The sequence below is a fragment of the Somniosus microcephalus genome, chromosome 1 (assembly GCF_052327205.1).
Source record: "Somniosus microcephalus isolate GS21.2 chromosome 1, FLI_Smic_1.0, whole genome shotgun sequence".
Taxonomy (NCBI): domain Eukaryota; kingdom Metazoa; phylum Chordata; class Chondrichthyes; order Squaliformes; family Somniosidae; genus Somniosus; species Somniosus microcephalus.
Window position 1 is genome coordinate 221,587,546 of NC_140987.1, and position 26,626 is coordinate 221,614,171.

The window sequence follows — 26,626 nt, forward strand, 5'->3', positions numbered from 1 at the left end:
CCCCACTAGTCACTGCCTGTCACTCGGAAAAAGACCCGTTTATTCCAACTCTTTGCTTTCTGTCTGCCAACCAGTTCTCTATCCAAGTCAATACCTTGCCCCCAATCCCATATGTCTTAACTTTACACGCTAATCTCTTATGCGGGACCTTATCGAAGCCTTTTGAAAGTCCAAATACACCACATCCACTGGTTCTCCCTTATCTATTTTACCAGTTACATCCTCAAAAAATTCCAGTAGATTAGTCAAGCACGATTTACCTTTTGTAAATCCATGTTGACTTTGTCCAATCCGGTCACCGTTTTCCAAGTGCTCTGCTATTACATCTTTTATAATGGATTCTAGCATTTTTCCCCACTACCGGTTTCTCTCTACCACCCTTTTTGAATAGTTGGGTAACATTAGCTACCCTCCAATCCATGGGTACTGTTCCAGAGTCTATCGAATGTTGGAAGATGACCAGCAATGCATCTACTATTTCTAGGGCCACTTCCTTAAGTACCCTAGGATGTAGATTATCAGGCCCTGGGGATTTATCGGCCTTCAATCCCGTCAATTTCCCTAACACCATTTCCCTACAAATACTGATTTCTTTCAGTTCCTCCCTTTCATCAGACCCTATGTTCCTGACATCTCTGGGAGGTCATTTGTGTCCTCCTTTTTGAAGACAGTACCAAAGTATACATTTAATTGGTCCACCATTTCTTTGTTCCCCATTATAAATTCCCCTGATTCTGACTGCAAGGGACCTACGCTTGACTTCACCAATCTTTTTCTCTTCACATATCTATAAAAGCTTTTACAGTCAGTTTTTATGTTCCCTGAAAGCTTACTCTCATACTCTATTTTCCCCCCTCTTAATTAATCCCTTTGTCCTCCTTTGTTGAAGCCTAAACTGCTCCCAATCCTCAGGTTCACTGCTTTTTCTGGCCAATTTATATGTCCTCTCCTTGGATCTTATGCTATCCCTAATTTCCTTGTTAGCAACGGTTGAGTCACCTTTTTTGTTTTATTTTTATGCCAAACTGGGATGAACAAATTCTGTAGTTCATCCATGCGGTCTTTGAATGTTTGCCATTGCCTATCCACCGTCAACTCTTTGAGTGACATTCCCCAATCAATACTACCCAACTCGCGCCTCATACCATCGTAGTTTCCTTTATTTAAATTCAGGACCCTAGTCTCTGAGTCAACTACTTCACTCTCCATCTTAAATGAAGAATTCTATCATATTATGATCGCTCCGACCAAAGGGGCCTCGTACAACAAGATTGCTAATTAATCCTCTCATTACATAATACCCAGTCTAAGATGGCCTGATCTCTAGTTGGTTCCTCGACATATTGGTCCAGGAAACAATCCCGTAAACACTCCAGGAATTCCTCCTCCACAGTATTGTTACTAATTTGGTTAGCCCAATCTATATGTAGATTAAAGTCACCCATGATAACTGCTGTGCCCTTATTGCACGCTTCTCTAATTTCCCTTTTAATGCCATCCCCAACCTCCGCATTGCCGTTTGGAGGTCTATATACCACTTCCACTAACGTTTTCTGCCCCATGGTATTTCTCAGTTCTACCCATACAGATTCCACAGCATCAGAGCTAATATCCTTCCTTACAATTGTGTTAATCCCCTCTTTAACCAGCAATGCTACCCCACCTCCTTTTCCTTTTTGCCTATCTTTCCTGAATATTGAATACCCCTGGATGTTGAGTTCCCAGCCTTGGCCACCCTGGAGCCATGTTTCCGTAATCCCAATCATATCATATTTGTTTACCTCTATTTGCGCAGCTAATTCATCCACCTTATTACGAATGCACCTCGCACTAAGACACAAAGCCTTCAGGCTTGATTTTTTAACGCTCTTAGACCTATTAGAATTATTATTTAATGTGGCCATGTTTGATTTAAACCGTTGATTTCTCTGACTGCCACTTTTGTTTTTCTCCTTCCTGTCTTTTGCTTTTATCCTTGTTTCCTTTTCCTCTGTCTCCCTGCTCAGGTTCCCAATCCCCTGCCATTTTAGTTTAAACCCTCCCCCAGAGTAAAAATCTTTAGCTCAGTTCTGAAGATGAAATGCTGATAAACAGAAGATGCATACTAACTTGTAGTTTAAATTTCAGTTGCTTAAAATATTACAGCTCTATGCAAAAATCATTTTTATTACATAATTTTGATCTCAATGCTTAAATAGAATAGATGATGGTTTTAAATACCTAAGTAACCACATTCACAAAGTTGGGTAGATTTGTAAATGTTGCTGAAACACTTTATACTGTTGAGTGTTGCAGACATCTGCTAGAGATCATCTGCAGGGCAGTTATAGTGATTTGAAAAGAACACTGCATTTCCATGGTGCACCAGTTGATCAGACTAAAATTGTGGATTGGTTTTATAGTTTATAGACGCAAATCTTAGAATCTCGCTAACAGTAGCTGCAGTTACTCCCACAATCCATTGAAAACCAACTTGTAAAATTAATATTCCTCATTATTATAGTGGAAAACAGGTTTAATGATCAAATCCTGTACCAAAGATCAAAATTTTAACCAATGGCATATTTAGCTGCCCTTCTTCCGATACTATACCAAGAATGTGATACATCCAAGCAGTTAATTGGAGCAAATCAAAAAATGTTTTGTCAAAAAGAACTTCGGCAAAGTTGTTATCCTTGTATATCTGAATTTTGTGATATACAGGAGGGAAGATACTGGGTTCCATAGATCTTTTCCCAAGGACCAACTGGTTCATAGAATCATACAGCACAGAAAAGGCAATTCGCCCCATCACGCCTGTGTCAGCACTTCGAAAGAGCTATCCAATTAGTTCCACTTTCCTGCTCTTTCCCAATAGCCCTGCAAATGTTTCCTTTTCCAGTATATATCCAATCCCCTTTTAAAATCTGCTTTCACCACCCTTTCAGAGTGCATTCCAGATCATAACTTGCAGCGCAAAACACTTCTCATCTCCCCATTGGTTCTTTTGCCAATTACCTTAAATCTGCGTCCTTAGATTGATTTGCTGGTGTTGAAAAATTAAAATTAAATTAACGTAGATTCATATCCCAGTAAAACAGTTCATTTTGTGAAGGATTGTGGAGAAAGAAAGATATATGAACTAGCCGCTCAGCTAAAGCAATTAAACACATCTACAGAAACAGTTGAAAGAATATCTGGTTAGGAATATGATGGTGTGTTAGATGGATAAGATCAGTTAGAGAAAATTGAATGCTGTATGGAAAATGATAGTTACTGAACTGCTCTAGCTGTGGAGATGCCATACAAACAAATATAGCTGGTAATCTTAGATTAGGTATTCTGAAATTTTGATCAAAGTTTCAGAGGGAGAGGGGGAGAAAAAAAGGTGGTGAGGGGCGAAAGAGGTTCAAGGTAGGAGGGCTAAAGAAAAAAACAGAAACTCAATCATTGCTGAGGAGCTTAAATGGATTGGGTAGAGCCCTAATGTAAGCATGATCTGTTGAAGGTAATTGGCTCTGCAGTGCTGGAGCTAACACCACCATTACAGAAAAGGTTGGAAATTAGGAAGTACAGTAAAGCTTGCGGAACATTTTAACGTCTGTTGTACTTATGAAAATAGACCAATTTCTGTGGGGGGTTGGCGATGGGAAGCCTATCTATAATTTCATTTCTTCAACCAATTTTACAAGACTCCCAGACTATGCGAGCTTGAAGGTCTTTTCTTGTTCCAATTTTCTCATGGAAGACAATCCAAGCTATTTTCTTTACAGGATAATTTTCTGACTGTGCTACTGGCGGGGAGCCTCGCCTGCCAAGAGTGCATATGGGAAATTCAAGCATGCATGATCTCATGGTTTTGATGCTCTGCGGGTTTGAGAATGCTTAGGATAACCAATCCTCTGATTTCCTTCCCTGTAGAAGTATTTCTTCTGCTCAGCGCCTTTCCACGGCATAGCATGATCAGGAACTTTCCATTTGATGAACTATGAACACAGCATATTAGAGCTTCAACATGTTGTCCACCGTGTCACCATTTCTTCACCTCCCCGCCCCTCCCAAATATAAATTGTAAAAATGACATCTAGTGATGGTGGTGGAGATAGAGTGTTGCATTTTGATGCATCAACATGCAGTGCCATGGAATGGGAATAGCAGATCAGAGTTCAATTGGATAGTCCACTCACTTCTTTAGAACCAAACCAATTGAAGTAGTACAGGGCAGAGTTACTCCAGTGGGATGTAGGTTAAAACAAAAAACACTTAGGTCACTTATGACCGCTCAAGAAACAAAAATATAAACTAAATGATACAATTTTAAAGGGAGAACAGGAACCGAGACCTGGGGCTCACAGACACAAATCTTTGAAGGTGGCAGGACAAGTTGAGAAGGCTGTTTAAAAAAAAAAGCAGAAGGGATCCTGGGATTTATAAAAGAGGCAGAGAGTACAAAAACAAGGAAGTTATACCAGACCTTTGTAAGTCACTGGTTAGGCCTTAGTTGGAGTATTATATCTAATTTTGGTCACCACACTTTGGGCTGGATTTTGCCGGTGCTCAGAGGGCGGGTTTGGAGGCAGGTCAGCTGTCAAAATAGCAAAGATTGACAGCGGGTAGGAAACCCGCTGTCAACCCACCTCCACGGGAGTCTCCCAGGTGTCGGGTCTGTCTGTGCAGAACTGACCCGATACCAAGTGGCGGGGGAGACAATTGAGATCATTAAATGGCTTGTTAAAAGCCAATTTAATGCTATTTTGAGGCTACCTTAAAATTTTACGTGCTCCCCCACGGGTTACCCGCTGCTCGGGGAACACGCCAGCTCACCCTGTCGTGAGTTGAGTCTGCTTTGATGTATTTGATAAGCTGACAGCTGCAGAAGTGGTATAAAGGATGTCATGTTGCAGATGTTCAGTTTCAGAGCTCAGAAACTGTTGGTTACTGCATTTGTAAGCCAGAGATTTCTTCAGCTTGTAAGTGTTTAGAGTCAACTGTCTAATCAGTGCCACCTCATTGGTACAACCTCGCTCACCAGTGACAGTTCACTTCTGTCATCTCACCTGCAGCTGCCATCATTGCAGCAACATCGGTGCCCTTGGAAAAATCACATCTTGGTCCTCTGAATCCTTCCATGATCAGCCCCACCACCACCAACCTTCTCTGCCATTACCTGATGCTGCACAGGACATCAACGCCAGACAACATTGCTGCCAGCGATGGCATGGGCATAGCCAGATTTACTTTGCTTGATGCTGTAAACCTTGGCTACCACATGATGCACCAGGTTGACACCATCCCACACCAGCACCGTAAAGCATCCCTTTAATGTCCAAGCCATTCCATTCACACGCATCACTATAGCTTTGGGGGGGGGGGGGGGGGGGGGGCGGAGTTATGTCTCAACATTCACTGGAACTCAGACACTTCTCAAGGTGCACACAGATCTGTCCAATAAGGTGAAGTGTTGAAAATAGATTTCACTGTATGACAACACATTACCAGAAACTTCACATGAACATCGGCTAAAACTCTCAAGTGCCTACCCTTGTGTGCTGTTAGTCGTTATGCTTACAGTAGGATGAGGGCGAGTGTGAGGGGTGGCTAGTGGGATGGGGAAGTGATAATGTAGATAGAGAGGAGTGATGGGTGGAGGTGCAAGGTAGGATGTGCAGGAGTAGGGTAGGGAAGGCAGAGTGATGGAGATGCAATGAGTGGCACAGCAGGATGAGGTTGAGTGTCGCATTGCTGTAACGTTTCGTGATCTACTGAGATCATTGAAAGGTTGGTGCCACTGCAGCCAGGCACTCCAGACGACATCCTTTCTTGTGTCCTGCTGTGCAGTGTGCAACCAGACTGCATTGATCTCCTGGGGCGGTCTCTTCCGCTTAAGGGAATGGAAGAGAATCTCCCTGTGTGCTGTGGCTCTCTCCATAAGCATATGGAGGGAGTCATGAACGAGCCTGGGTGCAGACGTGCACCTTTGTGCAGTGCTCGTCAGTGTTTGCAGCACCTCAATGCTTCAGAACACGGACAGCACAATTGTCAGAATCAATGTGGCCGCAGTCCCTTTAAGGAAACCGGCTGATGACGCATCATCAAATTACGTCATCAGACCTGCTTCCTGTTAATTGGCCAAGAACCCCGCAGGACAGGCTTAACGAGGCCAATCTATGGAAAATCTTTGAGAAAGTGGCTGCAGACGGGAGCGGGACTGGAACCCGCCATCCAGCTCTCCCGCTGTCATCCTGCCTCTGCAGGGAAAATCCAGCAGGGAAAATCCAGCGCGCGGGGCAGGCAAAGAGAACGAGGTGAGTGAGGCCAATTGGATCACTCTTTCAAAGAGCTGACAGAGGCATGATGGGCCAAATGGCCTCCTTAAGTGATGTATGATTCTATGGCTCATTTTGTCACATCAATGTCAGGTTTCAAGTTTAGTGTTGTCATTAAATCTTGAAATTAAAATGATTGTATATTCCTCAGTCTTCAAATCAAACTCAAAATACATCAGCCAATTTTGTATTCGCCAACATTCATCTCAGCCCCCAGGTTAACTGGTTATCAGAACCATTTGTTGGATCTTGTTTTTCACAAAATGGCTGCTGTGTTTGCCAACATAAATGGAGGGAGGTTATTCAGCCGGTCTTACTTCATGCAACAAAAAAGATCCTTAAGTCCCTCTTCCCCACTGCAGTGTCTAATTGTTCCTTAAATGATTCCAGAGTCGGCACCTCAGATACTCCATCAGAGTCAATTCCATGTATTGATCACTTTTCGGGTGAAGAACTTCCTGACATCAATTCTAAATTTGCCTTTTACTAATTGTATTATAATTTAAAGTATAATTGTATAATTTAAAGTAATTCTCCATATCATTTACTATCTTTTAAAGCTCTAACCCAGATGCTGCCTTTCAAGGCTGAAACATCCAACTTTCTCCAATCTTTGCTCATAACTCAGACATTTAACACTAGGGATCAGCTTTATGGTTATTCTCTGCACTGCTTCCAGTGCTTGAATATCTCCCTCGAATCTCAGTGACCAGAGCTAGACAGTAGTCAAACTGGTCTGAGCAAAGCACTGTACAGTTTGATCATGGCTTTTCCTACCATTTTGGTTATATATTTCACAATTTATTGGATTGGTTGATTGTGGCTCTGTATTTGTTGGACAATGAGCTACAAAGCAATTCATTGTATATGAAGTGTTTTGAAATATTTCTAACACATAATAAAACTATATAAATTAAACTCTCTATTCTGCAGAGATAGAAACTACTGGATAATTATGGATGCCACATTGAAGAAAAGGAGACCTGCTTCCAGGTTGAGGCAATTACCTGCCCAAAAAAAGACCATTTCAAGTTTTGCTGGTGTTAAAAGTTATCAACTGTAACACGCACCTGGTTGTCAAACCATCTCTTGCCAAAGAAAGGCAGTTCCAGTCTCCTTTTAGGCAGATCTGCTGCTCAAAATCCTGGAATTATCAACCAAGTAGGATGACTACAAATCAATACAGCAGTTCTAGCTGCAGTGTCAAAAATGTTCAGGTCTCACTATCCAATTATGTCTAGGTTGGTCCACACCCAATAGATGAAATTTGTATTTACTTGTATACAAATTTCAGGCTGCAAACATCATAAAACCTACATATGCAACTGATGCGTTGGAACAGTTTGCACACTTTTTCCTGCAGATATCAGGGATATTTCTAATGCAAATGAAGTATCAGAAATCAAACAAAGACATGGGGCTGGATTTTGATTGAGGAGGCGTGTCGGAGGCAGGACTACAACTTTTGGGGTTGTAGTCCCGCTTCTATCGAGTTGTGGCCAACCCACGCGATTTTCACTTGGTTGACCTTGTTGAGCCCGCCCAGCGGGCTCAGCAGGCCAATTAAGGGCCACCCGGCAACAGGTGACGTCACATTGACATTTCATCTGTCAAAGGCATTTGACAGATGAAATATCAACGTTTGACAGCTGTTTAAAGCTGTCAAACACTGACAATCTGTACTCCAAGTTAATTCCTTCCTCTCAGGCTGATGTAGAGATCTCTCCAAAACAGAAAGCTGAATGCTCCAACTTTTGACAGCTCGCGGCCATTCTGCTTTCTGTGCCGGTGAGATGAGGGACTCCCGAGACCTGAAGGAAGGAAGGCTGTAAAAGGTAAGTAAATGTAAGTAAAACTTCTTTAAACACTTTACACACACCAAACACACTTGCCTCTGAACTCATGCACCCATCACTCACCTGAACACCGGACATCTCAAGCCCTTCAGCCCGACAGCCCGCCTCGCTAACTTGGCGTGGTTTGGAGCCGTCGGGAACCCCACACTTCAGCAATAAAAATAGGGATTAGGCTAAAAACTGCCTGTTAACTACCTGTTAACAGGCAGTTAATTGGCACTAATCCCCTTCCTGTCTCGGGGAGGCAGGTCCCAGCACAGGTTGGGTATCCGCCTCCTTTGAAACTGGCATGGAGGTGGGATGGGGTCGTGCCCCCCCCCGATTTCGAGATTTTAACCCCCACACGCCTCCAATGTCCAATGAAAATCCTGCCCATGATATTCAATACAGATTTTGAAACCAGGAACTAACATTGGCTAGTGGCGGAGATGGAATCAGCAGGGACTGAACTAATTGAAGTAGACTGGTAACTCGAGAGAAGAAAACTTTGCAAACAAGGAAAAGAAAAAAAAGAGAACTTTGCTACAGAACTGAAAATAGACTGCAGCAAAAATGTTGGACTGTAAAAGAGAAGAACCAACAAAGACTTCAACTTTTTGATGTGGGAGAAAAATCTACTGCCAGTGAGAAAAGAAAAAGAAATGGTCCTGAGAAAGTTGTTTTATACAGCAGAGTGCTGCATGGTGACCTGACTTGCACCCGACTTCTTAAAGCAACAGTACTTGCAACTGATTTTCTTGCATGAATGAATACACATGATGAGTTTGTTTCTTCTCTCCTCTCTCCCCCACCCCTTTTATCTTCTACTATTCAAGGTGGTGACTAATACGGATATAAAATTTTAGTACAGTATGGATTTTGTATCAACTGTACAGATGTATACAACACCAGGATTCTTTAATAACTGGTTAATTATGCGATTCCTTCCATTTTCAGTTCTCTTTGGCAAACCAATAAAAATAGTAACTAGGAAAATGAAATGGCTTTAATTTCTTGGAATTTTAAAACAATTATATATAATTGTACGAACAGTTTCACTTTACTGTATTTACATCAAAATGTCCATTAACTGGTTTTGCTGAATAAACTTCCTGCAATTTTCATCTACAAGCTTTCCTACGAGTACTGACCGTGTTCCACTCTTCTGTTTCCGTTCTGAAACATACTCATTGCTTCTAGGTTGAGAGCACATACACCACGCATGAATGCTTTTTTCATAGAATCAGTATACTTGTCCTTTTCAGCTAACAACCGTCTTATCTCGGCTTTTGCTCGTTCCACTTCCTCCTTTGACTAAAATTTCAAATGAAAAATTACTCGAGAACAAAACAGGACTGCAATTTTCAACAATACATAATAGTTCCATACTGTACATTTGGGATCACATTGGTCTAATTGCAATATCTCCTTGCTAACATGCTCTTTCTTTCCAAGTCTCCAAGGTCCTTCAATTGAATTTTTAAAAAAATCAGAAGTCCGTCTTTTCTTTCTTCAATTTTTTTTTTTTTTTTTTAATACTGTACATACAGCAGTGCTCCCAAAATATAAGCATGTACGCACACCCAGCTACCCCATCCCAAACAAAACATGGAATCAGTTTAACAATTTCCATATTTTTCCTGGTGCATTTCAACTTGCTTTTAAACAGAGAAAGTTTTGTATCCAAAATTATAACGTGTCCCTTGCAGTCCTCTTGTTTTTTCCCTTTTAATGCTCATCTTAGGAGGAATGGACTTCATTTTCTTATGTCTACAAAACAAATACATTAACAAATATTTGCATTTCCATTGGCTAAGTCACAATGACCATGCCGAAGTGTTAAAATAAAAGCAGGACAATGCAGAGATTTGTATTTTGTTTTCACAAACATTAACCACACTTTTCCTTTTCTAGTTTCAAGCGAAAGTGGCTGGGGGGGGGGGGGGGCGGGAAGGGTTTACAGGATGAAAAGGATGGCGTCGGGGAGGCAAGAATCCTACTTCTGTTCCAGAATGATTTCCCGACACCGATTTTCATGGAACAGTTTTGCAGAAATCTCTTCAGTTGTGTATTACTATGTGGTTGGCTAATGGCGCAGGGTTTTGGGTTTGCTTACCCCATTACCATACACTATTGGCTTCAAAACCAAGAGAGGAGGAACATTTCTACGGGGGTTTTCTGATTATCCCTGTAACTTTGGTGAAAGAGCCACAGAGAATCCTGGGAAAAATAGCGTAAAGATTGAAAGTTTGGGAGTACAAGTGGGGGAATCCATGTGGAAATTTACCCCCACCCCCACAGATGTTTTGTGTTAGACACATGTGCATTATTGAGTCCCAGCTGACAAATTACATTTGCACATTTATACCAAGAAACCTTTTTCAAGTTGTTCACTGGTACTTACTGCATCAAGCTTATTGTCGTAGTCCCTGGACAGCTGGATACAGACCTCCTCAGCACGAGCTTGACATGCTTTTTCTACCCTGTCTTTCCATTCTGCTTGCATTTCTGATTTCCAAGCCGTACACACTTTCTTCATCAGACAGAATCTGTAATGCTTGTCAGCCAGGGCATTTGCATAATCCTTGAACAGATGAACCAGAATTATTACTTAAATTGTGGTTGCAAATGGATAGTAAAAGTACATAGTTTCAGTAAAACTCAAACCATTATAAAATGACACCAAATTTTTCCCTATTCACCCTATATAACTGACACGACTTTAAACCACGAGAGAGTCATGTTTAATGCACTGTCACGTCAGATTAGCTGCAGGAAGAGCATGGAAATACACCCAAACAATTTAACACCTCACTTGTAAGCTGAACCATTGCAATTTTACAAACCATCATAATGCTAGTATTCAAATTGGACTTGGTCAATTAAAGAATTAACTTCCATCACATGTCTTGCATCATTTAGATGAACTTTGTCCTTACAATAAATCAGCCTTTCCCCCCCCCTTCGTTTATAACTACAGTTATCTTTAAGAATATAACAATCCCTGTCATGCAGCTGATTGTTAAACTGGGTAGAGTAAATGTTGCAGCTATTGATAATCCTTTTATAAGCAACGTTTCCTCAAGCACAAATTGATTTTCATTGTATAGAGTTTTACTTAGTGGTGATAATCAGCTTAAATAGGATGACTTCATTTCAAATCAGTCATAATTTTTTTTTCTTTTTCTAAATCAGTCATAATAAACTAGCTTCAACTATATTACAAATCAATGCTGGAATAGAATACTCAACTAGCCAGGGCAAACTATTCTTACAGTATTGACGAGCTGATGATGAGCAGGTGCTTTGAAACTTGCTGCAGCTCTTTCTTATCCTGTGGAAAAACTCCCTTGTTTAACAAAATGTAGGATTTAAATTACAAAACACAAAATGGAAATGCTAATACACAGGTCAGCCAGCATTTGTAGAAAAAAGGCAGGTTAACATTTCAGATACAACCCTTCTACAGAACTGAGAAGAGTATAAGCACACATTTTAGCAAAATTGGGAAAGGAAAAATACAAAACACAAAAGATACTCCACTCACAGATGAAGTTAAGAGTATGAACAACCTGCTTAAAGAAAGACAGGAAATTGTCAGGTGATCTTTTATCATTGCAGTGATGGAACGATAAAAAAATGTTCAAACATCTAAAATGGCAAGAGCCCATCCAATGAAGGAGGCAAGAAAATAGGGCACATTTGAATAGAATAGAAAGTCTGCAGATGCAGTTCTAAAATCAAATCTGAAATGTTGGCAAAAGTCTGAATTCTGCAAGGGAAAGAAAAACACCGGTCAATACAGACCGCCCCCACCCCAACGGAAGTACATCTTGACAAAGGGTTTATACCCGAAATACTGATTGATCGGCCCTCTCCTTGGACATAGGCAGGCCAACACCAAGTGTGCAGACACTCCCCATCCATCCTGCCCTCGAACTTGCATCCCTCGCTGTAAAGGAAATAGAGGATAGCCATTGCCTAAAGTTACTGCAGTTCAGACTTGGGGACTGCAGAGTTCCCCAGGAGAAAGATGAGACAATTCCTCAAGCTTGTGTTGAGCTTGATTGAAAGTGTAGGAGGCCAAAGATAGAGAAGTCGGAATGGGAAGGGTCACACTTAAGACAGAACTGAGGTGTTTGGTCACAATCTGCATTTAGTCTCCTCGCACCATAGGAGACTTAATTGGTGAGAATGGAAAGAGTATACTAGACTAAAGGAAGTAAACATAAATTAAATTCTCTCAAAGAGTGCGCTTGGGGCCTACACAATGATGTGGGAGGAGGAGTTGTACCTTCTGTGGTTACATGGGAAAGGCAGTTGAAAGCTGGGTAGCAGAAAAGTGAATAGGGGCATTCTGGAGGTGGAGAGGGGAAGGAAGATGTCAGAGAAAAGGGAAAGGAAATTCTGCTGTAGGTGGTAGATGATCAGATGAATGTAGAGAGGCTGGTGAGATGGAAGGCAAGTGCAAGGGATCCTGTTGTTGTTGTTAAGGGAAAGGGTAGGTGTCATGGAAAAAAGGCTTGATGCAGTCAAGAGTCCTGTTGAAGAAAACCTTAGCTGAGGAAAAGGAACGTTTCAGAAGCTCCAGTGTGGCAGGTGTAATTATCAGAGTAGACACAAGAGAGACAGAGAAATTGGGAGAAAGGGAAGAGTGTCTTTACAGGAAGCAAGGTGGAATAGAGCAAGTATGCGCTGGGGCTTGTAATAGATGTATACAGAAAGTCAATTGCTAGGGGAAAGAAAGTAGAGATAGAGATAGAGATAAAGATAAAGATAGAAAAGGAAGAGCCAGAGATGGATATCAGGTATCTCTATTTCATCTATGGCTCGTCTGAATATTGCTTTTCATTTCTGACAATTAGATTGGGAAGGCGGCTAGGGGAGGTTGCGGAGATGGGCTTTTGAAAAAGTGGGCTGAGCTGCGGCAAGGTAGAGGGGTTTAGGTAGAATTCTAGAGTATAGCAGGAAAGGTGGGGGAAGATAGACAATAATCCAGACTCCTTGGGTTGGGATGTAGGGCTGGAAGAGGTTGCAGAGGTATGGTACAGGACGGTCATGAAGGGTATTTAAATATGTGCCACTGCGGAGAAATAGATGGTCTGGAGAATGGTGAAGACTGGACTGATGAGCGAGTGGAACTTACAATATGATAAGATGTATTGGTGTTGAAAGCAACATTTGATGGGATGCAAAATCTCCTTGCATTGTTGGGTTTGTCATTGTATAAAACAATGAGTTAGGAATGCCATCATATTTTATGGGGTGATGGAAATCTAGCTAAATTTTATTTGTACAGTTGCTCAAAATGGAATAATGTAATTTCTAAGACTATGCGCCCTAAAACACTAATCACACTCAAGTCCAGTCAAATATATGTTAGTTCATACAACAGACAACTAAAAGGATTTTAAATAATCCAATTTTAAAAGCTGATGATCTTTACATATTATGTGACACCTATGTTGTAAGGGTTAATAAGAGATTCAAACAATGTATTGCATATGAGCCTAAACAATTCATTACTTCAGACACTCAAATAGGCAGTTCTAAAAAAAGCATCTCACTTGAAAAATTATTGTATTCTGTTCATTCTGATGCTTCTTGACCTATTGTATGTTTCTAGCATTTTCTGGTTTTAATTCAAATAAGCCACAAAATACAAAAATATTGGATTATAGAATATTTAGTGATTTCTAAATAATATGTTGGACATTGAGTGTGCATGTAGTCTTGGTTTGAATTAAAGAAAGAAGTCAATAAAATTGTATGGGTAATGTTAGTGATTTAAGTTTTTCCAATCTAAATCAGGCACACAACATTTTTATTGACATGAACTACTGCATGCTATCTCTCTGATTAATGGAATATACAGATTAAACACACATTCTGAATTAATCATTTTAGAGATGCCATGGCAATCAATAGCATACCCGATTCATGTTACTGGAGACAAATTTCATGATTTCTTTCATGGAATTCTGCAGAAAATGTCTTCACCCTATCTGTTTACAACCATCAGTTCTAAAGTCGGAAATGGAAGTTCAATTAATAGCTCAATGAGCTTATCCAATTTTCATACCAAGTATCTATACATATAAAATGGTCATGGTGTCCTTCACACAAAAAACTTGAAGGCACGTCTAACATACTGTCTTATACAAGGACAAACCCAATAAAAGATTCCATTAGTAAATTAAATTAACAAGCATCAATGTCATCATCCCAGAACAGATTACCATAACTATACAGATATGGCCGCTCCTCTTATCTGAAATTCCCGCCATTACCAACTTCCATGTATTGCACCTGGCCCTACGTCAATAAATGAGCTGCGTTGTTTCCCATCCCAATCCCTCCAATTATTGGTCTTACTATGAAACCACTGCTCCGAAGATGTGACAGTATACAAACTGCACTGGTGATTTTCAAAAAGATTAGTTACCAACAAAAGCCATTGAATCCAATATAAAAAAAAATCACAATTAAGACAGTGATACAAGGTCAGTGATGAAGTCAGAAGAACAGTACAGCTCATTCCCCAAAAAGAGTAAAACCTTCAGTTCAGAATAAAAACAGATACTAAAAGGGAGATGCAGGCTTATTACAGCCTCAATGTTCCTTGTTCACTTTTTAAAACTATTTCCCCAACTCTTGCCAATGTTCTCCCCTCCTGAAGGCATTAACTCCTTGCTGTTGTATACATGCACTCTTCCAACAGGGGCAACTATCAGGAATTGGAGTGCTGGTTGATTTTTCCCTTTCTAGCCCAAGGATTCTGAGCCCACTGGCCGTACTGCTACTGCTGCCATGGCGGAGAACATCTAAATGTACAGACTGGGGATTGAACACAAGGCCATTATATACTTGGCAAGCCAATGAGGAGCTTTTACTTTTAAACTTCAAAATTGCTGACTGGGAGCACACATTTTTTGTAAAATTCCTTTCGAAAAAACAAGTTCTTCTCCAATGTCATCATTAATTATGTACAGGAAACTTTGGTTTATCCGGAGGTTAACTGTCCGGAATGCTTGAGCCACCGGCAAAATTCAGGAGTCGGTTCAGTAAGTTTTTTTTTTCATTGCTTTTTTTTCCCCCTCTAGTCAGGCTCTGCAAGGTCTAACTAAAGCTGTTGCTTAGCTACAGAGACGCTTGCAAGCTACGGCCGACTGTTTAGAAGCAGGGTTTGTTGCTAGATACGGAGCTCAAAAGCTTCCGTATGTTTTAACATTAGCGCTGGTTTGTCCGGCAGTTTTGATGGGATGGCAACAGCTCGGTCCCATCGGTGCCGGATATCACAAAGTTTCCTGTATGCTCTGCATTGCTACGCAAGAGCAAATTCTACACATTGTCTGGACAGCAATTTTTAAGCTCAACAACTGAGGGCTGCACATCATGGGTAAGTTTATAACATCCAGGATTATGTTGCAATTCAGATAAAGTATCAGTTAAAGAGGAAAGCATATTTAAATGGCTCAGACCAGACCACAGGGAATCCATTGAAATATTGGTTGACATTTCGATTATAAACACCAATATTCTCAGCTGTTAAAATCTTTTTACCCCACAACTAAAATAATCGGATATCGGAATGCAACACATTAAATATAGTTATTACAACAGTCTATTCACTTACTAAAAAATAGTTCTGCTACCCATTTGCATCATGAGCCAGATTTAAATAAGTTAATACACTGGGGACAGCTGAAAAGTTAGTTATCCAAGTCTTCACTCTTTAAATATAAATGAGTCAGGATTTTGCCATTAGGTATTCTGCAGCACACAGAATCTGTCGACTAACTAAAAATTAACAATCACAGGTCAACAACAGTTCACCCATACAGCTGGCTTTAAAATGATGCATTTTGCAGGCATTTCTGACACATACTTCCATTTTTGCTTCTGAATGTTGAAGCCGCCACTGTGTAAATCTACGCATTAATTCTATCTTCTCTTTCAGATTCTTAATTCCATGGATCAAATTGGAGATCACCTTTGTGGATAAAATAAAAAGCAATGCAACAATTATTATTTAGCCTCATTTTATCAATTCTACTTCTGGAAGAATAATTAATTAAATCAATTCAAAGAAGAAAGTCTGAATACCACCATGCTCTTTTTAATAGAATAGTTTCTTTTTAAATTATGCATTTTCAAGATTCATAGTGGCCCAGAGTCAGATTTTAGTCAGTTATCAACCAAGTATTTAATTTGAGTCTGCCATTAGTTAGCCTTCCCAGTTTAAATCGATGATATTTTGCGTCGCAAGTTGCTGGCAGTTCGAGTTGAAAACCTCACAGCGAGGGAAACCAGGCACTTGGGACCTGAGTGAGCAGGTCAAGCAACTGCGTATCTCCTTAACTAATCAGATTGAAGGATTGTGAAATTAACAGCACAAGGAAGTGTAAATTAGAGTGGGTGAATTCAATGCAAAATCAGGTACAGAAAGAGGGCAAGAAAAATGAGAGAGAGAGAGAGAGAGAGAGAGAGAGGAGGGATAGAGAAAATAAAGACAGAAGGGAAGGGAAAAGTTTTAATTTTAAATTTCACATTTTTATAATATCCAACAACAATGAAAATCTTTAGGAATGAGACTCCACAATTGTTTAGAGTTAATTTTCAGTGCCAGATGGTGGCCAGGAAGGGAAGTTGAGTGGTCAGGTTTTGAGTGAAAAAGGGATTGAGGGAGCAGGGGTTGGGTTGTCTAGAAAAGATGATCTTGAAGAGGGTAGATGGGGAGATATTGCAAAAAAAACCAAAGGGTCAGGCCTAGAAAGTGTAGTGTACGTACTTTGCAGAAGGAACTATATTCTGCAGCCCCTGTATACTGCAGTACCAGTAGTGACCACCCCTGTATATAAGCCTGTGTAGTAACATTTGCATAGTAGTTCCAGGTTGCCTCCATTCAGTAAAGACCTGTTATAACCAACTCCTGCAGTCCGTGTCTCAATTATACACGGACATAATACTGGCGACGAGCAGATACGAACTTACCTACAGTCTGCACCACCTTATGGGGATCCATCCCTGAAGCGAAGTTATCAGAGGTCGAGGCCAGAAGGAAGGAAGAAACAGAAGAAACGGGCGTCGACCGTGGGCATCCGCCTCTGAGTCAGCGGAGTTGAAGATTTGCAGGAGAGGCTGTCGAAAGCGGGGCTTGGTTATCCTGTCGATGGTGCTTCAGCTAATCGGGCTGGTGGCAGGTAGTACACTGATCCTTCCTGGGCTGTGGCAGTCTAGAGCTCGAGCGGGTGGCTTTGCAACGGGGCCGAGCAGCGTTGTCGGGAAGAGAGAGAGAGAGAGAGAGAGAGAGAGAGAGAGAGAGAGAGAGAGAGAGAGAGAGAGAGAGAGAGAGAGAGAGGAGCACACAGGGCGCGGCCGGTGCTACGAAGCCGGGCAGCGTACAGACCCGAGAAGAGGGAGGCAAGAGTCCCGCAGGGTTGTTCAGACGACGGGGAAATAATGAAAATTAAACGCGCAGAAAGCCGCGAGGAGCTGCAGTTTGCCACGGGAACCGCGGAGAGCGGCGTTAGCAGCAGCGCGGGGGGAAGTGCGCGAAGACCATAGGGCGTCGCCATCAAGGCATAAAACGCCAGCAACAGCGGAGAAGACAGAAAGCGCGGGAGGCGCCATCTTAATCCAGCAGGGAAGAAGGCAAAGCGCGGGAGGCGCCATCTTAGATTTCCAAGATGCCAAAGACTGGCAATATCACTGCCTTCGATAATGCAATAGAAGACTGGACCACGTATGTGGAAAGAGTTGAGCTATATTGCGAGGCAAACGAAGTAGCCGATGAGAAAAAGGCATCGGTACTGCTAAACTTAATGGGCGCAAGAATGTACGGCCTATTGCGGGACCTGATTACTCCAGCCAAACCGAAGGCGAAGAGTTTTAACGAAATTGTTGCTATCCTACAGGAACACCTAAATCCTATACCGCTGCTGATAGCAGAAAGATTTAAATTCCACAGGAGAAATCAGCATAAAGATGAGAGCAATGCTGATTACCTTACGGAACTACACAAGCTATCAAAGCACTGCCAGTTCGGAGCAGGACTGGCAGATACCTTACGGGACAAATTTGTCTGTGGACTCCTGAGTGCAGGAACCCAGAGAGGTTACTCTCAGAGAAAGAGCTGACGCTAGATAAGGCTTTCAGCGTGGCAGTATCGTACGAAGCAGCAGCAAGGGGAGCTGCGGAAATACAGCAAAAGCCACAGGAATACGGCACCCACGAAATGACACGGGGATTTGCAAAATGTTATTGCTGCGGCAGAACAACCCATGACCAGAAGGACTGCTGGTCCAAGGACAAAATATGCAGGCAATGCGGAAAGATGGGACACTGCACGAGTTTGCAGGTCTGGGAAGAAGACCAACGACAACAAAAAGGCTACTAAGGAACCGTACAGGAAAGTACAAAAGATGACGGACAGTAGTTCCGAAGACCAGATGAGCGATAGTGAATCCGGGAACAAGAGACTAAGCTGTCTCAAACTTCACAACGTAATCGCAAAAGAGGATCACCGAACCATTTGGGTCACCCTCACGATAGCAGGGTCCCAAGTCAAAATGGAATTGGATACAGGATCAGCTCTAACCATCATGAATCGATGAGACTACGAGCGGCTATTCTCACACATACCCTTGAAAGAGACATCCATTGTCTTGAAGACGTATACGGGGCAAAAAGTATACCCCAGAGGAAAAATAAGGGTGTCTGTCGAATACAACGGCAAGGAAAGACAGAAATTGTAACTGTACATACTGCAAGATGGTGGACCACCGTTATTGGGACGTGAATGGATCAGAAAGATAAGTTTAGACTGGCACTCCATTCAGGCACTGACGGTGGCTGGTAAAAAAGGATGACAACGTCACACCTGGACGATTGTCAACAATCTTAGCAAACGCCAAAGAGGTATTTCAACAAGAACTGGGAACTCAAAGGCGTAACCGCCTCGATAAAAATAGAAGAGAATGCAATTCCCAAGTTTTTCAAAGCAAGACCGGTACCATATGCAATTCGCCCAGCCGTCGAGGCAGAGCTGGAGGATCTGGAGAATGCAGGCGTGTTATCTAAGGTAGACTGGAGCGAGTGGGCGACACCCACCGTTCCTGTCATGAAGAATACGTTAAACAATAAGTCTGAGGAGCCAAGGAAGGTTCGCATCCGTGGGGACTTCAAGGTGACGGTGAACCCAGTCCTTCACACAGTACAATATCCTCTTCCAAGGATAGAAGATATCTTCGCCTCACTATCTGGAGGGAAGCGTTTTACAAAAATTGACCTAGCACAAGCATATTTGCAGATGGAGGTTGAAGAATCCTCTAGGAAGTATCTCATGATAAACACTCACAAAGGTCTTTACCAGTATAATCGACTGGTATTCGGAGTAGCATCAGCTCCGGCGATATGGCAAAGAGCGATGGAACAAGTCCTGCAAGGAATTCCGGGGACTCAGTGTTACTTGGACGACATCCTAGTGACAGGTGACGATGACAGTGAACACCTTGCCAACCTAGAGCAGGTGCTCACTAGACTACGTGAACATGGGCTACGGGCCAATCGCCCCAAGTGTGAGTTTTTTAAGAAACAGATATCGTATTGTGGCCACGTGATTGATGAAGAGGGGTTACTAAGTCCCCTGACAAAATTGAAGCGGTAGTTAAGGCTCCAGCGCCTGAAAATGTGTCGCAACTGAGATCATTCCTCGGATTGGTGAATTACTACCATAAGTTGTTGCCGAATTTGTCCACAATTCTGCACCCACTGAACGCCCTACTACAAACGGGAGTAGCATGGAAATGGCGCAATGAATGTAAGCGGGCCTTTCAGAAGAGTAAGGACCTAATCACTTCAAGAGAAGTATTGGCTCACTACAACCCATCACTACCGAGAAGACTGGCGTGTGATGCGTCTCCCTACGGCATTGGGGCGGTACTGTCACATAAATTCCTTGATGGTTCAGAGAGGCCGATAGCTTTTGCGTCACGCTCTTTAACTTCAGCCGAGCGTAACTACGCCCAGATTGACAGAGAGGCCCTCAGCCTGGTGTGGGGGGTGAAGAAGTTCAATCACTACCTGCACGGTCAGAAATTTACTCTACTTACTGATCATCAACCTCTTGTCTCCATTTTCAACCCTCAGAAGGGCGTACCGATAATGACAGCACAATGGCTACAGAGGTGGTCCCTTTTCCTAGGGGCACACCAATATGACATCGAGTACAAAGGAACTAAACAGCATGGGAATGCTGATGGATTGTCGCGCCTACCGTTGCCGACGGTGGAAGAAGAACTTGCAGTGGATCCAGTGGAGATATTCCACTCGACCATAGTCGAATGTCTCCCTGTGACGAATGCAAACATAGAAAAGGAAACACGAAATGGCCCGACACTCTCCTGGGTCTATGATTTAACGGTGAAGGGGTGGCCAGCACATGGCGAACCACTGCTGCCAGCATTCTCGCCGAGAAGGGAACAGCTGTCAGTGTGCAGAGGAACCTTGATGTGTGGATCCAGAGTAGTAATTCCACCCAAATTGAAGGATAGAGTGCTCAATGAGCTTCATGAGGGTCATCGGGGAGGGGTAAAAATGAAGAACTTAGCCAGAGCGTTTGTGTGGTGGCCGGGAATCGATAGAGAAATCGAAGAGATGACCAAGAGCTATACAGGATGCCAGAAGGTCCAAAACGCCCCACCACAAGCCCCTCTACATCCATGGGAGTGGCCGTCATCTCCATGGCAAAGGGTGCACATTGATTTTGCTGGTCCATTTATGGACTCGATGTTTTTAATTGCGGTGGATGCACATTCAAAGTGGCCAGAGGTAATAAAAATGTCCTCAACCACCACAGAAAAAACTATCACAGTCTTACGAACCATATTCGCCAGGAATGGGCTGCCTGAACAGATTTGCTCCGACAATGGACCACAGTTTGTGTCTGAAGAGTTCTGGAGGTTCTTAAAGAACAATGGTGTTAAGCATTACACATCCGCTCCATATCATCCAGCCACTAATGGATTGGCCGAGAGGTTCGTTCAAACATTCAAGAAGGCTATCAAGGCAATGTGTAATGAAGATATACCCCTACAACACAAGGTGGACAACTTCTCGTTTGCCTACCGGAATGCGACACATGCGGTTACCAACCAAACTCCAGCCATGATGTTCTTCAATCGAAGACTAAGATGCCGCTTGGATTTGGTTAAGCCAAACATCAGAAGAGATGTGGAGAACAGGCAGTTTCAGAATATGAATGAAAGGCCGACCAGGAGTTTTAAGATAGGTCAACCAGTTTTGGCCCGGGACTACTGCACAGAGAAATGGCAGCCAGGAACGATCTGCACACGGCAAGGACCTCTAATGTATACCGTGGACGTTGGAGAGAGCACTGTAAGACGCCATGCTGACCAGATTCTAGAGTCACTGGGAAACGTCAAATCCACACCACGATCCTATACACCTGGTGATGAAACCGAAGTACCAATTGCATCTACCTCAGAGTCGGTGATATTGGAAGCAGACGAACCAAACGACGACACTGATCCCGACTCAAATTTGCCAGAAGAACCGGATACCCCAAAGAGGTGTTATCCAGACAGAATCAGGAAGCCTCCTCAAAGACTGAACTTCTAATTGCTTAACTTCAACTGATGTATCTAGCAACTGTAATTGTAAATATGTTATTTCATTGTTAATCGAATGTTATGTACTGTTTAGCTAAAAGGGGAGGAATTGTAGTGTATGTACTTTGCAGAAGGAACTATATACTGCAGTACCAGTAGTGACCACCCCTGTATATAAGCCTGTGTAGTAACATTTGCATAGTAGTTCCAGGTTGCCTCCATTCAGTAAAGACCTGTTATAACCAACTCCTGCAGTCCGTGCCTCAATTATACACGGACATAATAGAAAGGGTGGGAAACATTTTCTCTGTCCTCTGGTTCCACTCCCTGACACTTCTAAAGGCTCCTTCTGCTCCTCTCCAATGAAAAGGGTTGGGCTCCTAATGCTGTTCCTGTACGAGCTCCCACTCTTCTCCATCCTTGCTCAATGCCAGCTGCTGCTGCGTTTCTTTGTCAGATCCTGCAGCTCTTTCTGCCCCACCCTAGTCAGTGTCAGATCACAGTAATTCAGAGTTTATTATATCAGTAGCTTTCAGGAATGCTTAAAGTGAACTGGAATTGTACCTAAAGACGACAGAAAAAAAGGAGACAATACAAAAAGAAAAATAGCAAGCAGAGAAAAGAAAAAAATCTTCAAGGGGGGAGAAGCAAAGCAAAGCATAAAACAAAGGTAGATGGCGAAGAAACAAGTAAAAAAAAACTTCATAAATTCCTAATTTTTTTTTTTTTACATTTTTCACCATGAGTAACCCCACTGACAACCCATTCTGGTGTCAGTCCTGACTCTCACCTCAGAGTCAAAAGGTTGTGGTTTCAAGTCCCACTCCAGAGACTTGAGCACAAAATCTTGGCTGACACACCAGTGCAATGCTGAGGGAGTGCTGCACTGTCTGAGGTGCTGCCTTTCGGATGAGACGTTAAACCTTCTCAGGTGGATGAAAAAGATCCCGTGGCACTATTTTGAAGAGCAGGGAGAACATCATTTCTGGACTGAGACATACAGGAACTAAACAAACATATACAGCAGGGCAATAGCATAGACTTCCAGTTATAAACAGATACTGTTATAGGCATAGGCTATATAACTCATTGCAAGAAATATCCAGTTATTGCTTCCTTTGTATGTAATGGGAAGTTAGAGCTACAGTTCAGATTTATATCGCTACTAGATAGCATTTTAGTTATACAGGTACATATCACTTCAGTGATGTGGGGTTATGCCATTTCTCACACATGCACAAGACTCAGATTCAAAAACACTGCAGATGTGAGAGTTCCAAAAGTAATTTTGGATGAATGAAATCTCTCTTCAACAGGGAATGAAGTTCATTTTGAGAGAAATATAACTGCTGTTAAATTATTTCTGAACTCTAGACACTACTGAAAATCTTTAACTGTTGTTTTAGACATGATTTATTTCTCACGGTGATAAAATAAAGATTTATTTTTGGTGAAATTATGATTCACACTTTTAAAATAAACATTTTCTTCGTAAGTTACTGTACCTCATCTTTTCTTCGAACCGAATCCTCATATGTACAAACCAGCTCGTTCAAATTCCGAGTTTGACAGACCATTTGAGCAATTTGAGCTTCATGCTTCTCCCTTTCATCCTTCAACTCCTGTTTGTACTGCTCAACAACTGCGAGCCTCCATTGGCGGATTTCAGATAGAATATTGGTCTTCAAAAGAAACATCTCATTAAAACTTGATCAAGCAAAAAACACAGCAGCAGCTTAGTTTGTATGATTCACAAATGCTTTTTGAAGAAACAAAATGACACTTTATACAGGCCATTTTTCAATCTCATTTACTTGCACAAAATACTTACTTAGCAATACACCTGAAATTAAAAATACATAATTAAGTCATTGCATCGATAATAGCAATATTGTGATTAGTTAAGATAGTGCTATTGCCCCATTCCAAAACTCTCAGCAGGATGCTCATTTTGAATGTTCAATTCAAATTCCAGTTGTTCCCTCTGCACTCCTTTTCAAGCAGCGGTTCATGATTTTCTCACATTTCCACCATTTAAATGCAAATTATATTTTATTAATAAATTTAGATATATACACACACACACACCTTATTGTTTATTACATTCCAATTAACCAACAAAATCCTTTGAAAACTAAAAATGGTGTACGTTTGTTTTAGAAGTAATTCCCAATCAGCACCTCTTAAAAAATTAAATGGTTACAATGAATTACTACCAACCCTCCCTTGTTGAGTTTTGTTGTTTAAATAGTGAGTGCTACCAACATGGCACTGGATTGTACAATATACTGAACTGAACAATGCAAACAAGTTGCAATAACATGCAGTTCAAAAAATGATTACTGAAGCACCTCTGTTTTATCAATAATGCAGCCCTCTCGTATTGTGAGTTAGTAACTCCTTCAAATCAGCACTCAGTGTTGATACATTAACTATTTCTTCTTTTTTCAGTCAATCATAATTCTTTGTTAACCAATTGATTATTGAATATGATGAGACTCTCTCTCTTTAAATCAACTTTACTGACCTTGAGGTGGTCACTGGCGGTGTTGAGTATATTTTCTACCCTGTCCAGATTCTCAGCAGGAATAGGTAACTGACAACATACAGATTTAGACATATCAGGTTTACTGGATACTGATGCATGTGAAGGGGTCCTTTCAGAAAAAGCAAGTGGTCCTACAGGCAAACCTGTATCGGAGAGAGATGAAACAGGAGTCCTCTGGGGCACTTCCTGGTCTGTAAAAATGGAAGCATAAAGCAAAGTTATAAATGTTGAACGGACGCTCTATACTCTAAACGTATCTAACTCTGCCAAAACTGAAAGAAAAATATACTTAAATAAAAATGGGTAATAAACTGGGTACCATACATGAGTATTAGTGCTTAAAACAACCCATTCATTTTGCTGGTTGATCAAAATGAAAGCTTCCAAATAATAATGCTTGTTCACGATTCGAGATTTCAATCAAACAGAAAAAAGAATGTCGCTACACTCCCACTGGGAAGCAATAATCCAACTGTACACATAGAAGTAATGCACACAGCCGGCTAAAAGAAGCTTCATTGGGGATGCCTCGTCTCAAGGAGAATCCCACTGAATAAGTTTGCATTTTATAAATACAGTGACATCATAATTGTTAAAGCCATCATAATAGATGCTACATAATAGATGCTATATATAGTATTAAGATACTGAACAGCAGCATCATAATGCAATACTGATCATCATAAACCAAGATACAAGACAATTCTGCTGCACTTAATTAACTCCTTTGAAGCAGTCAAACTGGGCTTTGACCAATTTCAAATTTTCGCTAAAGGTACTGAAACAGCAGCAATATGGTTTTAGTCAACTGGTACCCATACTGCAAATGTGCCAGTGGAGGAAGTGACACTATTGTTGATCACAATCCTAAGAACACCAGAAGAGCGTTTAAGAACAGAAAAATGTTATTGTGCCCAACAAGCCCATCCATCTCTTTTGGATAGATCTCAACCAATGTTCGCTCTATTTTTTTTTGGGTGCACAGGCCCTTTCAAATTACTGTGCATGCACGGTTTTTCCATTGTGAAGCCGGCAAGCAGCCTGCGCGGGACCTCAAGACAGCTGCGCGGTTGCAGAGCTTAAGGGGAACATTGATCGCAACCCTACCTTTCACCATATTCAAACTTTATCTTGCTTCTTTAACCCAGTGGCACAGTCTATGACAATGCCTGCCCCGGTAACAAGTCTACAGGTAGACAGACTATCCTTTATCCGAACTTCCAAAAACCGAAAACCTCTAAAAACCGAAAGTTTTTTCGTTCAGCGTAAGTCGTGCGTACGACATGACCAGAGTGACGCACGACTTACGCTGAGCAGGGCAGAGGGTCACAAAGTTCCCTCCTGGATAGGAGATTGCAGGCCGAGCCGGGCAGTGTGAAGGAGGTACCGGGAGAGTGAACCCAACAATACAGCGGCCCGTCCGATATTTTTTTCTCCGCCCCGAACCGCGGCCCGTCCGATATTCTTTTCTCCCCACCCGACCGATATTCTTTTCTCCCCCCCCCACCCCGACCCCCGACCCAAACCGCGGCCCGTCCGATATTCTTCTCGACCCCCCCACCCGACCCGACCCCCGACCTGATTTGCGGGCCAGCTTAGTAGGAGTCAGCCGATATCCAGCTTTCCAGAGAAGCAGGAAGGGGAATGAGACACGGAACAGTCGCAAGAGGTAGCCTGATCTTTTAAAATTTATATTAAATACAAATTTCCCAGTTTTATAATAATACTTTCTGAAATCCGAAAAATTCCGAAAACCGAAACTCAGCTGGTCCCAAGGCTTTCGGATAAGGGATAGTGTACCTGTATTATCTTATTGCAATCTTGCTAGTCTCAAAATATTTTATTCAGGTTTACAACACACTTTCCATAGGCAGGCCTGCACTATGAACTGAACAGAAGAACATAAAAAAGAGTAGGCCATTTGGCTCCTTGAGCCTGCTCCGCCATTCAATAAAATCATGGCTGATCTTCTACCTCAACTCCACCCTACCTCAACTCCATAAACCTCCATTCCCTTAATATTTAAAAATCTATCGATCTCTGTTTTGAATATACTCAACAACTGAGCATCCACAGCCCTCTGGGGTAGAGAATGCCAAAGATTCACAACCCTTTGAGTGAAGAAATTTCTCATTTCAGTCCTAAATGGCCGACCCCTTATTCTGAGACTGTGACCCTGTGTTCTAGATTCCCCAGCCAGGGGAAACATCCTCCCAGCATCTATCCTGTCAAGCCCTGTAAGAATTTTATATGTTTCAATGAGATCACCCATCATTCTTCTAAATTCTAGAGAACATAGGCCTAGTA

At 41.9% G+C, this 26,626-nt stretch overlaps 1 protein-coding gene across 3 annotated transcripts in view; it reads right to left on the reverse strand.

The window, feature by feature from the left end:
- Nucleotides 1-26,626, reverse strand: part of poc5 (POC5 centriolar protein homolog (Chlamydomonas)) — a 128,985-nt gene that overhangs the window by 52,875 nt on the left and 49,484 nt on the right. For all 3 annotated transcript variants that reach the window (XM_085990629.1, XM_085990637.1, XM_085990646.1), the window contains exons 5-9: nt 24,299-24,510; nt 23,277-23,453; nt 16,029-16,133; nt 10,545-10,724; nt 9,292-9,454 (exon numbers count right to left, since the gene is read on the reverse strand). In XM_085990629.1, the coding sequence (XP_085846755.1) occupies nt 9,292-9,454; nt 10,545-10,724; nt 16,029-16,133; nt 23,277-23,453; nt 24,299-24,510 (837 nt within the window). The remainder of the gene's footprint in view (nt 1-9,291; nt 9,455-10,544; nt 10,725-16,028; nt 16,134-23,276; nt 23,454-24,298; nt 24,511-26,626) is intronic.